The sequence below is a fragment of the Malaclemys terrapin genome, chromosome 6, assembly GCF_027887155.1.
Source record: "Malaclemys terrapin pileata isolate rMalTer1 chromosome 6, rMalTer1.hap1, whole genome shotgun sequence".
Taxonomy (NCBI): domain Eukaryota; kingdom Metazoa; phylum Chordata; order Testudines; family Emydidae; genus Malaclemys; species Malaclemys terrapin.
The window spans coordinates 27792116-27807867 of record NC_071510.1 but is presented as its reverse complement, the minus strand read 5'-3'; the positions used below and the strand labels follow the sequence as shown (position 1 = coordinate 27807867).

The following is a 15752-nucleotide window of genomic DNA, read 5'->3' as shown; positions in this document are numbered from 1 at the left end:
CTTTTTAAAAACACAAACGTGTCACAATACGACATATTTATGATTTAAAAAAAATCATTTAAGTATATTGATTGGATCCCTACTTACTCTTTATGAATTGTTCAGCATCACGATGGTTTAAATGAAAAAATACGGTGTTTCGTGATACCAAGAAGCAATTTTAGACTTTGGCATTAGACAGTATACAACAGAGTATAAACAGGCATTCTATTCATAAAAGTATAATGAAATCAAAAGACACTAAAAGGACTGGTTAAAGATTTGTAAAACCAGACATGACAGGTAAGCTTTGAAGTCACTTGAGAACTAGGCCTGTACAGCACAAGTTAGTGCAAAACTAAACGATTTTTAAATATATATGCCTCAAGAACACTTTGATTTTTAAATCTTAATTATTTAAAAACTGGAATCAATAATTCAGCATTTGGGTGTGTGTGAAGGTGATGAACACAAATTGCTTTTTCAAAATTTAGAGAAAGCACATTGCTGTCAAATACTGCATGTGTACAGGCTATGTTAGGATGACTTGCTCAGATCCTGTCGCCCAAAGGTTGGTGCATACACCTCTTGGCCCTTTGCCCATTATCCACAATGGCCCAGTCTGATAATTGTAGTATTAAGTTTGGAAAAACTATTTCTCTGGAATGTCTTCTATGCAAAACAAGGTAATGAGAGACGATGGGTTTTCTCTCTCATAAAATAAAAGGAAAAAAAAATAAATCCAGCAAACTGGTTTAAGCTTATGGAAGCATTTCTTTTGACTGACCCACTGATTACAACAAAAATACATTTCTGGTAGTCAGATTCTTTCTCTGTACTAGAGTCAAATTTAAAAAATGATGATAATTAATAAAATGTAATTCTACAGAGTACATTATCTCTCAAGCAAAGTGAAGGTTTAGAAATGACATGTTCATATCAGGTTTAAACATCAAAGACTGACATTTGTTACTGTGGACATCAAAACAGATATTAAATATTTTAAGAAGGAATGGGGAGGTGTTATTGTAGGTTCTGTACTTGAGGAATTCAGAAAAAATTAACAAGAATCTTAATTTAAATATCTTTACTGTGTTAATGCAGGCTGTGCTTCAGGGATAATGTAATTTAAAATAACCCCATATTGTATATCTTTTTCTTGCACACAAGATTATAATGGAAATAAGAACAGTAAGTGCTATTCTGTAGGGAGATCAGAATTCCAGAGTGAAAGGTGGTATCTTACACTACTAAAATCAAATGTTCTCCAATGTTCAAGTGCTGCATACTGCATTTTACTTTTATCATATCACTGTCTGTAGTTCTCCTCTTCCAGTTCCATCTGACACCCTCTCCTATCCAGGTTTTGCTCCTTGCACTCCACTGAAACAGCTTTCATAAAGTGTCTAATGACCTGTTCCTAGCTAAAGCTCAAAACCATCCTCATCCTCATCTTCATCCTCCTTAGCCTGTCAGCCACCTTTGAGACAGTTGAGCATGTTCTTCTTGAAGTCTTGTTCTCTCTTGGCTTCTATGACTCTGTTCACTCCTGGTTCTCCTTCTACCTCTCTATTCGTTCCCTCAATACGTCCTTTAGACTAGAGAATCCTCCTCGTCTGCTCTCCAGATTTCTGAGCAGATTCTACAAGGCTCTGTCCTTGGTCCCGTTCTCTTCTCCCTCAACACTTTATGTCTGGGTATTCTCCTCTACAAACACAAATTCAACTACCATCTCCATACTGACGATTTATATATCTCTGTCTCTCTCAAACTCACTCTCCCACTTGGGAGGAGCTTCCCATAAACACCCACAAAACTAATGCATTATCTTCTCTCAAAACCCTCCTTTCGCCTGATGCCTACAAAAAACCTTGACAATGGTTAGGCTCCTGGTGTGCTGAGACCACTGCTTATTATGCTGACCAATATTGTCTTATTGTTTACTTGTACGCCCCTGTCTTTTCTCTGTATCTATATGTTGTCTCTCATCTTATAGTTACATTGTAAGCTCCTTGGGACAGGGACTGTCTTTTTGTTCTGTGTTTATACAGCATCTAACTTAGGGTTACCATTCGTCCGGATTTACCCGGACATGTCCTCCTTTTTGTGCTAAAAATAGCGTCCGGGGGGAATTTGTAAAGCACTCACAATGTCCGGGATTTCCCCCCTCCCCCGGAGCGGCTGGGAGGGCTGCAGCGAAGTCCCGGGCTGGACTCCGGAGCAGCTGGAGAGGAGCTCCGCCCTGCATTCTGAGCAAGTGTCTCAGCACAAAGTGCAGCCCTCCCCTTTTGCAACTGGGAACGGTTACTGCCATGCAGCGTAGCAAAACGGGAGCGAGAGCACTTTGTGCTGATACAAGGGCAGCTCTCTCCTGCAACCCGGTCCGGGCCAGGGACCGGGTTTTGTTGTGCTGGGGAGCTCAGCCACGTGTCCGGCTCGCACAGAGCCCAACACCCTGTTCTGAGCAGCAGGGTAAGGGGGGAAGGACAAGGGGCAGGGAGGTTCTGGAGGGGGCAGTCAAGAAACGGGGGGGGGCTTTTTGGGGGGAGTGGAGAAAGTTTTGGGCAGTCAGGGTACAGGTAGGGGGTAGGGTCCTGGTGGGCAGTTGGGGGGGGGTCTTAGGAGGGGGCAGTTAGGGGACAAGGAACAGGGGGGTAGGGGGCTGGGAGTTCTGGGGGGGAGCTGTCAGGGGGCAGGAGTGGGGAGAGGGATCGGAGCAGTCAGAGGACAGGGAGCAGAAGGGTTTAGATGGGTTGGGAGTTCTGGGGGGGGCTGTCAGGGGGCAGGAGTGCGGAGAGGGATCGGAGCAGTCAGGGGACAGGGAGCAGAGGGGTTTAGATGGGTTGGGAGTTCTGGGGGGGGCTGTCAGGGGGCAGGAGTGCGGAGAGGGATCGGAGCAGTCAGGGGACAGGGAGCAGAGGGGTTTAGATGGGTTGGGAGTTCTGGGGGGGGCTGTCAGGGGGCAGGAGTGCGGAGAGGGATCGGAGCAGTCAGGGGACAGGGAGCAGAGGGGTTTAGATGGGTTGGGAGTTCTGGGGGGGGGGCTGTCAGGGGGTGGGGAGTGGTTGGATGGGGCGTGGGAGTCCCAGGGGTCTGTCTGGGGGTGGGGGTGTGGATAAAGGTTGGGGCAGTCAGGGGACAAGAGGCAGGGAGGCTTAGATAGTCCTGGGGGGCAGTTAGGGGCAGGGGTCCCAGGAGGGGGTAGTCAGGGGACAAGGAACGGGGGGAGGGTTGGGAGGTCAGGGGGGGCGGGAAGTGGGAGGGGCAGGGGCGGGGCTAGGGCGGGGCTTCTCCCGTCATCTTTTTTGCTCGCTGAAATATGGTAACCCTAATCTAACTAGTAGGTGTTGGTCCATGACTAATACTCACAAATGCTACAGTAATGCAAATAGTAATAATATTTATAGTGCCTGCTTCTGCAAAAAATTAAAACAATTTAATAGCACAAAATATTTTTGTATCTCATATCTGGAAGCCAAGAACTGTTCTATAACATATCCACAGCGGATTTACTTCCTAACTAGTTAAAACCACTGAACTCTACTGGTACTAGAATTAAACATACTGTGCTTATTTTTCCTATACTCAGAGGAACCATTGGAATCCACCTTGCATGCTTGAACATAATGCTCAGAATGAAGTATAAAACCTAACGTAGCACAGTGCCTGTAAAATCAAATATTTAGTATGGCTTTGTTTCACTGCCAAGTTTTTTACAATATTTTATGTCTTATTAAATAGAGAAATTTCAGTCTGTTTTTTAAGTTGCTTCAGGGGGTTAAAATCTGCATGTTTTGTTTCAATTTCTTTAGTGCCAGGTAAAGTGTGTATGTGTAATTATTTTCAACTTGCTGAGGGTTTAAGCTTACTAGCCAGGGTGGAAGATAGCTGGGTTGTCACTTTGCAATATAGGGGCTTGATTTGTGCTTTTATGGACAATGCTCTGTAAAGGGTGGTGAGTCTCTGTGCCACTGAGTCACAGTTTCTTCTCTGCTCCTGACTCACTTGCAGAGGAAAGTAATCTGCTATTGCCCCTTACCCGTAGCAGATTACTCCCTTCCACCTTCCCTTCGTGCTGAGTCAGTGTATTGGGATGTGTGGCGTCAAGCCTGCCTATTCCTTGCTCTCTCTTCACCCACTCTCTGCTCAGTGTATGTTGCTTAAAATGTAGTGCAAAGCATGGTAGTGAGTTTGTGATGTGGCAGCTAAAGAACCAGCTGCCTTGGGGTTTGTCTTTATTGCAATGTTCGGTCAAGTTAACTCCTTTCAAGTTAACCTTGCTTGAGTGAGAGCAGCCACACTGCAAAACAGCTCCTCAGCCACACACAATGTTTGGATTAGCAGCAGAGAGTAGCTGAGTCCCGTTGTGTTCCTAGCTTGAGTGTCAGCAGCACTCAGACTTCAACCTACACCTCGTGACAGGCCGCCTGGGCTTGAATTTAAAACACCACTTGAGCTAGAGATTTTTGTGTGTGCCCAGGAGTCAGGTTAGGGATAAAACTTGAGTTGTACCTTCATCTACACTGCAGTGAAGACAAGTCATTAGCAGAGCATTAGCAGAGTCATAAACCTCATATGGTTGAACTGCTGAAACGTGAGACAAAGTCACACTATGTTACTGTGGGTTACAGAAGCAAATCTAAGTTGCCATGTTCCTTTTGAAAGACGGTGGCAAAGTGGATGAGAGTTGGGTTTTTTCTCCAGCTGTGCCTGAAATGATCTTTTGCATTTTATGAGTGAGTAATAGTCACACCCCTATGTTCCAGTATGAGACATTGGCTCATAATAAAGGCTATGAAGGGAAGAAAAATATTAACATGAGTCAGTGGAAGATCTGGGACCCAGAATTCATGATCTCTTGACTTGATAGCATGATAACTAAAGTTTGTCACATCATTGCAAGAAGTCCAAAATCATATTACAGTGGAAATACAAATTTTGGCAACACTCCTTTCTGTCCCTCTGTGCCTGCACCTGAGATGTGGGGAGGCTGGGCAGGGAGTGGGAGAGTGTGTACTTCCCCTTATCCTCCTGACCAACTGTGTAGGGCTGGACTGCAGTCTTGCCCTTTTAGGGATAAAAAGATTGTCTACTGTTTTCTGAACTTGATTTTAGCATGTTGCCAATCAACTTTCTGTTTAGGGAGAAACAAACAAAGGATGTTTCTCTTACTTTTGTTAGACCTTCTTTCTCTTCCTCAATTCACTTGACACTTTCTTTCTAAGGAGAAAGGAAGCAGGAAGAGGAAAGAGAGGCCGGGGAGGGAAAGATGGCAAATGCTGGAACAATTTGTGTACCCTTTGTCCAAGTTGCCCTTTGTAATATTAAAAAGGAAAGTGGGGGAAGAAAGGAAATTATTTACTCCCTGTCACAGAGGGAAATAAAGATTTGACAGGATACTCCCTCCTTTCCTTCCAACAGAAACCAAAGGGGGTAGGAGGAGGGCAGAAGATGAAAGAGAGAATGCCTCCTCTTATAAGCAATCAGTGATGAGTAGCGCCCTACCAAATTCATGGTCCATTTTGGTCAATTTCACAGTCATAGGATTTTAAAAATAATACATTTCATTATTTCAGTTATTTAAATCTGAAATTTCACGGTGTTGTACTAGTAGGGGTCCTGACCAAAAAGAAGTTGTGGAGGAGTCGGAAGGTTATTGGAGGGGTGTTGCAGTACCTTTACCCTTACTTCTGCACTGCTGCTGACAGTGGTGCTGCCTTCAGAGCTGGGCAGCTGGAGAGCAGCAGTTGCTGGCCAGGAGCCCAGCTTTGAAGGCAGAGTTGCCACCAGCAACAGCACAGAAGTAAGGATGGCGTGGTATGGTATTGTCACCCTTATTTCTGCACTGCTGCCTGCAGAGCTGGACCCTCAGTCAACAGCCATCGCTCTCCAGCAGCCCAGCTCTGCAGGCAGCAGCACAGAAGTAAGGGTGGCATGGTATGGTGTTGTCACCCTTACTTCTGCACTGCTGCTGGTGGGTGCTGCGTTCAGAGCTGGGTGCCTGGCCAACAGCTGCCGCTCTCTGGCCACCCAGCTCTGAAAGCAGCGTAGAAGTAAGGGTGGTAATACCGCGACCCGCCCTAAACTAACCTTGCGACCCCCCTGCAATTCCTTTTTGGGTCAGGACCCCCAGTTTAAGAAACACTGGTTTCCCCATGTAAATCTGTATAGTATAGGGTAAAAGCAGACAAAAGGCCAGATTTCACAGTGGGAGACCAGATTTCACGGTCCGTGATGCATTTTTCATGGCGGTGAATTTGGTAGGACCCTAGTGATGAGTAGAATGGCAAAAATACTTTTCCTCTAGCATTCAGGGGAGTGGGAGAAGCGGGGAAGGAGCAGAGAAACAGAGAGAAGCTGTCAAAAGAGAAAAAGCGGGGAGGGTAAAAGGAAGTAGCTTGGAGAGAAGGAAAGACCTACAGGGCTATTTCATCACGTATGGCAATAAAGAGATGCAGTGACATATATTGATGTAACCTGAGGATTGAAACATCATGACAGTGTCAGGGCATGCTTGCTGCGAGGCTGTGTATTGCAATGGCACTCACTGACAATGGGTCTTCAGTTCTGAAGTTTGAGATTGATTAGTCCATGTAGCTTTTACCATTTGAAATTCATTTCCTTTAAAGTGTGGCTATTTGCTGTTTTTCACCCTGGCTAGTAGGTGTAACAAATAGTGTAGCAAAGATGGTAGGCCTCAATAATACAGTTTGAGCTCAGTTGGATGTGTTCACTCTTTTCAGCTTGCCCTGTGAAGTGCACTCTTTACACATGCATTGGTTAACAATTCGGTTGCCCTTAGGTGAGCCAGAATAGACTTCAGCTGGCTTTCAGAGCTAGCAGGAGTCAAAGTTCCCCCACGCCAGTGGCTCATCAGTCTATGTGGGTTAAGGCATGTCAATTTCATAGCCAGCATTACACAAGGGGATGATGTGGCCAGCATCTAATCTGACCACCTTTGACTGCCCTAACCTGATGGATCAGGTACCTATTTTGTAACTGGGTTTACTATAGGTGGCTTTTCAGTGTGAAATCAAGGAAGATTCAAACATACAACCGCTAGGATTGTAGTCAACATGTTAACCACTCAGCCACTGCTAGCAGGAGTGAACCCTCATATCTCAATGTATGTACTTTGACCCATCAACCTTTTACCCCCAATCGGGGATATTGCAGATTATGTATTCCTCATGCCACCCTATCTTAAACCAAACTTTGCACCCTCTATAATCTGTATGTTATTCCGTGATAACCAGAAACTTCTATGCTCAAACTCTGTTCACTATTTTTTTTAACATCATCTTAATAAAATTTTTAAATCTGTTAAAAAAGCTTCCCCACCCTAAAAGAAAAATAAGCACTATTATTCCGAATGCACCCAGGGAGTAAGGTATGCCACTTTTACAATCACTTTTCTGACTTTAGCAGCTGTTAATGTATTGCTAACTTACCTGAAGGTGGAAAGTACTGGGTTTCTAAAAGATATATTAAAGGAAAATTGTCAACTCTTATCACATTACACACATTCCAGATAATTTGATTGCCATCAACTATGAACTGCAATGGATACGTTTAAAAGTTCCTTTTTAAGATTTTACTGTTATGTAAGGTATTTACTGTGTTAGTGGTATTACCCATGGTAAACATAGGGAATACCAGTTCATGCTGCTAATACATTACCTAACAGGAAAAATTGTTTTAGGAGCACTTGCTTATATATGCTGTTGGCTTTATATGGTGCCATATAGGATGTGAATTATGATGATGTACGTAAAATTTTAAAAACATCTGGGGCAAAATGCATTTTTAATTGAAAATGGAGAACACATTCTTTTGTGTAGACTATATTAAGCAGTACAGAGTAAAATGTAAGGTATTCTCCTCTCTCTGCACAGGCATAACTCCTAATAATGTTAACAGAAGCTATATACATGTTACAAGTGGATTATGACCCCCTGTAAATCTAACGAAAAGCCTGAGGGGTTGCATCTATACCTCCAAAGGCTGTGATCCCATGTGATCTCAACCTAAGCAGGGCGAGCCTGGTTAGTACTTGGATAGAAGACGTCCAAAGAAAACCTTGGTTTCTTGATTCTACATCTTGTAGCTTCATCACTAGGATGATGCTAATTTGAGTTTGATTTTAGGTGTTGTTTCACTGCATCATTTCCTGGCGTGACCGCATTTCAGTTGTGGGGAGAGAGAATCATCTCTCTCTCTCTCAATATAAATAGATATATAGAAGCCAAATTTTTCAAAATGGATGCCTAAAGTTGGGCTCTTAAATCTGTGTTTTAACCTCTAGATAAATACTTAACAAACCCAACAGATTTCACATTGGCCACTGAACATCTAAAAGGCCCTGCTCCCATTTGAGTCAATAGCAAAACTCACATTGACTTCAAAAGGGAAGAATCAGGTCCTAAAATGGTTATTTGTAGTCACTGCCATCTTGGCCTAGATTCCAAACCAGAAACTTACCCAGCATAGTTTAATCTCTCATTACCAAATTGCCTGATCCAACAGAAAGTGTTCCAATCTCTTCTTATTTTGACTGTCAGTCAAATAGAAAAGAACAATGAAAGGAGGTTGCTATATACTTTTCCCAGTTGATTAACTATAATTTCAATATATTGGTTGTTAATTTCCATCGATATATTGAGGAATGTCTTGTATGGAATCTAAATTTTGCACACAACAGTCTGGATTTCAACTCTCATCCCATCCTGTGAACTATTGTCATCATGTTTTGGTCTAATTTTTGGACTTTTCTTTGTTGATTCTGCTATTAGATGGTGTATATATTTTTGTATTTCTAAGAAAGTTAGTTGACAACAGTGTTATGATCTTTTTCAGGGTACCTTGAGGATAGTTTTGTAAAATCTGGAGTCTTCAATGTGTCAGAACTTGTGAGAGTGTCCAGAAGTAAGTTAACACATTGTATTTAACACATGCAAATAGCCTAATATATAGTCCACTGAACTCAATTGACTGTAATGGAATTTGCTTTGCGCCCTAAGACAAGAAGAAAATGCTTTTAACCTTGTGCATGATGTCACAGTGCATCTTGCATACATTTATAATAAAACAGGTAAAAGGCTTTCTTTGTTTTTTCAAATTCTGAATCAAACATCTTATTAAGAACTTAAATCCATTTGCTGTGCATGACTCAATGAAGTGATGTCAATAAAATTACCATAGATAATGAAACAAGTTCTTTCATGCATTTGCAACTTTTCCCTGTCATTCTATCCTCTGTACATCTTTGGAATTCTGCTAAACCATCAGATGTCTCTTTTCTTTTACTTTGCTCCAATCTCATGACCTTAAAGGACAGTTACATCATAGCAAGAATAGGGAGTATAACTAATTGAATGTAGACCGTGGTAGTCTCTCTCTCTGTCACATACATACAAATTCATAGAAAATCTTAATATGGTATAAGAATAATCTATAATCCAGATATTGTTTTTATTTACTCCTGTTTTTGGTATACTTCCTTCTTGTATTTAATGTAAATTTTGTTCATTTCTTTTTGTTTAAGACTTCTTTTTGAAAGGAGTGAACAAAAATACAAATTCAGAACTTGTTTAGAAACAACAACAGTGATGAATATGGAGTTTATAACTAAAACTGCAATGGTTGAATGTTCCAGGAACCTCCCCAAAACTGTCTGCTGCAAATTTTACACTAGCGCTAGTTCATGCTAGGACAGTACACACTGCGAGTTTTAATGAGTTCAACAAAGTTAAAGACCTGATTCTGATCTCACATCTCTGTAAATCAAGACTAACTTGTATGAAGTCAGTTTAAGTACCCCACCAAAAGACTGATGTGATATAATGTGTGCATGGAATATATTCAATAAAACTGCTCGTTATTTATCTTAGCACTGAGTTTTGAGGCCAAATTGTGTGCATAACTCCCACTGACATCAATGGTTATTTAAATAAGAGTTACACATGTGTATCTGAGTGCACTTTAGTCTCCGTGTATTAAGGCACATGCACTTTTTATGCCCATCCAAGTTATGCATGTGCAACACTGAATGTTCTTTCCAAAATTGGGGATTTGCATATGTGAAATACAGGTTTCACATGCTCATGAGGTGTGTTGTCTGAGCAACTCACATACACACACTTTTAATCATTTGGTCATATCTAAAAAAAATCAAGATTATGTTGTTGCCAAATCCTCTGCTTCTCAGTGCCCTCATAATGCTCTTCTAATAATAAATTTAAAAGTATGTGGTTTCTGTGGGACTTCTTCCCATGTGTTTGTTTAACCTCAAGCCACAACAAAAGTATGCTGTAATTGTTAGAAAAATTCAAACCTTCAGATAAGTTATACAACATTCAATTATTTTTGAAGTTAAAATGCTGAATGCACAGACAGTACACAAAGGTAAAGATAACTGTGTGTGTGTGTGTGTGTGTGTACACAAAAACAATATCTGCAACATAGGTGAAAGCAAATTTACCAGTGCAATGCTCTCTCCATATAAGGCTATTTCTGGCATGAATAGGCAATCAGAGATGTTCACGCCCTTTTACGACATGCTCAGTTTTGTATCTCCGTCTTTCTCACTTTTTCCCATTCATGATTTCCACATTATCTATGATAAAACAATAATATACAGTAATAAAACTGCATATATGTTCAGAGATTTTGGGGGGAGGAGGCAGAGGGAGCAGTTAATTTGTTTTTAAGGTATGTAAACATTAACAGAACTTGACTGTACTTGATTTCTTCAATAGGCAGAAAACTAGTTACAAATTTTATAATGTCAAGATTTTTTAAATGTTAAAATAGAAAGGATGGTCAAAAATATAGAGATTAGTTTTGACTCTTCTTAATAATGTATTCTTCAGCGCCTATTACCCAGGGAACTGGAGTGAACTTCCCGATTGGAGAGCTTCCGAGCCAGCCATACTACCATGATATGAATTCGGGTGTAAATCTACAGAGGTCACTGTCCTCTCCACCAATCAGGTAAATATATTCTTAAAAGAGTAAATATTAGTGTTTGGCAAAAATATTGGTTATCTGGCTACGTGAAGTCAGGGTTCATGATGTTGGAAAAACAATTTAATAATATTGTAAAGAAAGTGTGATATTGCATGAGCTCTTGTTGCTTTTATAAATTTGAGTATGTATATTTTTATAAGTTATATGTAGATAATAAACTCATGGTGTAAGAATATCTTCCTGTAAATGGGAAGAGTGTTACAAATGATACCACTTCACTCTAGTTTTCGAAACCACTTTCTAGCAGTCTAATAAAGGAAGCCACATTCTAGTGGTCTATTAGAGAACATCTAAAACTGCTCAGTTATACACAGAGAGATTTTACACTTGCAAGAAGAAGGGATGCATTTAACACTACTGACTGACTCAGGCAGAACAGTTATAGCTCTGTGGATGAGCACAGTTTTGTTTTTATTTAACACTGTTGCCTTTTCTTATGTTTTACATCCTTTTAAAAGGATGCTAAGACTCACCTTTTGCTGCTCCTATTGGTAAAATTATAAATGATCTCCTCATCTGCCAGTCTGATTTCTCCAGGTTTTAGAAAACAATGTAAGACAATTCTGTGAGGAAAACCTGATTGCTCCAAAACTTTCACTGGCTGGTGAGAAGGTGCTGGGCCAGGCATAGAATAGGGAAGCGGAAAAAAAAGAAACATCAGCCACGTTATATGTAAATTTAATTGTGGGGACATGAAGCACCAGAACTCAGATCTCCATCTCCTGAAGGAGCCCACAAAGGGTAATTATAACTATTTGAGTGGTTTCCTCTTGGAGTTCTTCCCAGGTTGTTATGACAGGGGAAGGATTGGCTCCAGTGGACTAGGCCATGGGATAGGTCCCCACCCTTCACAGGACTCTAGAGCAGGGATCAGCAACCTTTGGCACATGGCAACCTTTGGCACATGGCCACATCCCTCGGTCCATGCCGCTTCCTGCAGCCCACAGATGGGCCGAACCGGCAGGCGCTGCAGGTAAACAAACTGTCCCGGCCTGCCAGCGGATTTCCCTGATGGGCCGCGTGCCAAAGGTTGCCGATCCCTGCTCTGGAGGGGATCCAGGACCTGGTTCTGGCTGTGACTTCCCCCAGAACCTCCTCTTAAGTTGGGGGGAGTCCCCTAGTACAGAAGCGGAATTGGTGGAACGTGATATAGGCAAGAGTTGTATTATCTTTCCTGGGAAACTCCACAAGTCTAGTCAAGGGATGATAAGTGGGGCCACTGAATCCCTGCCGCAGCCAACTCTGGCCTACTCCTCTCCACGTCTATGGATTCTGACTCTGTGAAGCACCATTCACATGGTCTTAGGAGGGGCAGAGAGCATCACAGAGGGAGTGAAATGCATGAATGGAGAGTCTGCTGTGCCCAGGAAACTTGGGCTCCTGTTCTGGCTTCAGGAAACTAATGAGTTTTGCATTTCCCTGCTGGAATATCTTGGTTTGCTGAAGCTACCCTGTAATGATGCATCCTCTATTTTCACAGGTACCATGGCTTGCATATGTGTGATGCCACAGAGTTATGCATCATCAATGAACTAGGAAGTGTGTGGGGGGGCATTTCAAAGTTTTTGAAATAATTACTAACAATTATTACTATTTTGAAATAATTACTAACATTGTTATTATTAACAATGTATCAGTCTGGTTATTGTGGGGTTTTAGTGTACATTTCTGGGTTTAACTCCATTATCTTTTCAGCCTTACAGTTCACCTTTTAAATTAAAAAGTATAAATTCATCCTCATGGTATTGTCATAATAATTATTTCATAGTATTGTCTAAATATTGTTAAACCTTCACGCCTGGTTCCCCATCTTCCTTTGGAAATTTGCTTATTCTGAGAAGTTTCAGAAGGTGTTGATAAGAAGAAACTTGCCTTTCTCCTACTACACTGAAGTGAATGTCTTTGAATGATGGAGTTTGAAATGCAGACCTTTCATTTTAAATTAAACTAACCGAAAATGAAAAGACTGTGTTTCAGGGCAGGCCTCTTTGAAAAGTAACTTGGTACTCTGATCTGGTGGGGTGGGTAAAGTAAGCTTTCCTTCTACTAGCATATTCTGAGCTATTGAAGTCTTACCTAGCTGACCTTATCTGGGGTGCAGAAACACTCCTCCATTGCTTTTCTTTGCCTGAAATTAATTATACAGAGAATTTAACATTTTAGTGACATGACCCTTTTACAGCAGGTTGCAGGTTTTGGACATTTGGCCATGGTCCTAAATGCTGCCAGCCTTAGAACGTGCAGAGATTGAAAATTCTCCCCACAGTGGGTTTTTTGTGTATTATGCACACATGCCAACTATATAATGTAAATATTTATATACAATGCACACACCATTGTTTGAGAACACACCTGTGTGACCTGTGTTAGGGGTCAGGCTTAAAATTTGTTTTTATGGTTTTTCCTTTAATCACTCTCTGTGTTGAAAAATTTGTTTAAATCCTTATAGCCTCTGCAGTACCAATGCTAACTGCACATAAGTCTTAATACCAACACCTTTATTATTTCAACAGCAAGAGACCCAAAACTATCTCCATAGATGAAAATATGGAACCAAGTCCAACTGGAGACTTTTACCCATCTCCAAATTCACCAGCTGCTGGGAGTCGGACATGGCATGAAAGAGATCAAGGTGAGTAACATGAGGACCGTTTTATGCCAAAGTGTTCAAACATACATCAGAAATGTAGATTTTCCACACTCCTTTTGCATAATTGCAATACAATGACATTTAAAAAGGGGGAGGGAATAAATCTTAGCTGTTCTTCACAACAATTTTTGTGAGTGTTTCTAAACAAATGTATTTTTAAAAAAACCCTAAGTCAAGTAGCATGAACAATCACATAATCATCATTTTTCCACACAGTCAATTGTATTATTGTTATTAAAACATTTATTACGCAAGAAGTATTCTTTGAAAACTTAATTGATATTGTGTACACTCCATGAAAGATAATAACTCCATTCCAACAGGATTTGAACATTATCTTTAGTTTTTAGCTGAGTAAAACTGAAGTGTTGCCACACTTTGGTTGAGCCAATATTAAGTTACCAAAGCTCAGTTTCTGCACTGGGATTCTGCATTAAGGCAGACCCTTGTACCTGGGCACAGTCCCATTATCTTCTATGGAATTCTGTTTGAGCTCAGGGTCCATGCTAAAGAATCCTGATGTAGCATTGGTATCTTTGTCTGTATTCTGACGTGTGTTGCAATATTTTGTCAGGGTATTAGATCCCAATGTTAGTATTTTGTTAGAGAGGGAAATAACTGACCATGGAGCGAATTTAACATTTGTTAACTGTTGTCACCTTGCTTTTCACATTAATGCCAAGATATAATTCCCTCACACCTGTAATGTGTTATGATATTCTCAGTATATGCATTGTAGATGTTTTAATCATCATGTTTTTCAAAGGATTCTGTGCTTTATGCTTGTCAGCCCCGCGCAGTTCTTCAGACACATCCATGCACTATGTAGCACAGCTTGTAAAGTCAGAATAAAGAGCCAGACATGTAATTCCTTCTTTAGCTCCCCCTCCTAATATTTAGCTCCCACTACCTCAGTCCTTTGCCCATCAGTCAATTCCAACCTCTCCATTTCTGACTGGCTGTTTGGTGTGCTTTTATTTTTTTATTTTTATTTTTGGGTGGTGCATTTAGAATTTTTCCAATCTCTGTGTGTGTGTGTGTGTGTCTGGGTGGAGGTATTGTGGTGGTGGTGGTGCGTTTTAAGTAATTAATTTAGTTGCATTTCCCCTTTGCATTGTTTTGTTGTCTCTCATTATTTTAATTGTCCCTCCCTGCCCCTATTTAAATTTTTTTAAACTGTATTTTTATTGTCTGCCATTGGGATGGGAGGAATTCTTGTATTGTTCTCATCTTTGAGTGTCATATTTTCTGCTTTTTGTTAATTAGGGATTGATTTCTCTTTTTCAGATTGGTTTCTAGAGAGCAATGTTTTTTTTTTCCGTGTTCTGTTTCGGTTTTGTTGCTATTCCCTCCCCTGCCCCTCCAGTCAGTGTAAGGTGTTTTCTTATTTTCAGCATTTACTGCTGAATTTTTTAAAAAAATGAACATGTAGGCAATGTATGTATTTAGCCTATGACTTTGCATACCCAGACTGATGACAGCAAGGGCAATAGACTTGTTTTGCAGTCTCAAAAAGGATGTACAGCCCTATGTTAGTAGCTTTATTTTGTTACTGCTGTTTTACCATGATTGCCTTTTGTTACTACTGTTTATGAGAGACATTATTGTATCCTGCACGTCTTCTTTTCATTCTATACATAAATTGACCACAAGACTAGGGAAAGTGGTCTATGTTTCTCTTCAAAGTAGCCCTGTATATTCCCACTTGAAGAATGCAAAGTGAGCCTCAAGAACTTTCTAGAAATGCAGTGCCTGTTGGACGGCATAAGCCTGTATTCTGCAGCACCAGATTTTGGATTTGACCTGTATAGTCTCCAACCCCCTCAATTCCTTTCTTTCCACAGGTAACTGCAGATGTGGAGACCTTTGCTCTGTGCATAGAATTTTGGTTTGATTTTTTGACCAGACTTCCCTTTGTTATTAGTCATAGTTTTTCATAGCATTAGTAGTTTTACTGTTGTTAAGACTGTTTTGGGTAGTTTCACAAAGAACATTTACTTCATTTCTATACTTTTGTGTAGTTAGATTTCTGGACTGTCTCAAGTTTCAGTTCCGTGGTACTGTACCTAATCCAACCCCAAGGACCCTAAAAAAG

The 15752-nt window shown here is 40.9% G+C and overlaps 1 protein-coding gene across 7 annotated transcripts in view; it reads left to right on the top strand.

Annotated features, from left to right (window-relative positions):
* NFIB (nuclear factor I B) overlaps window positions 1-15752 on the top strand; it is a 226756-nt gene that overhangs the window by 145043 nt on the left and 65961 nt on the right. For all 7 annotated transcript variants that reach the window (XM_054031875.1, XM_054031874.1, XM_054031876.1 and 4 more), the window contains exons 4-6: window positions 8836-8904; window positions 10851-10971; window positions 13521-13639. In XM_054031875.1, the coding sequence (XP_053887850.1) occupies window positions 8836-8904; window positions 10851-10971; window positions 13521-13639 (309 nt within the window). The remainder of the gene's footprint in view (window positions 1-8835; window positions 8905-10850; window positions 10972-13520; window positions 13640-15752) is intronic.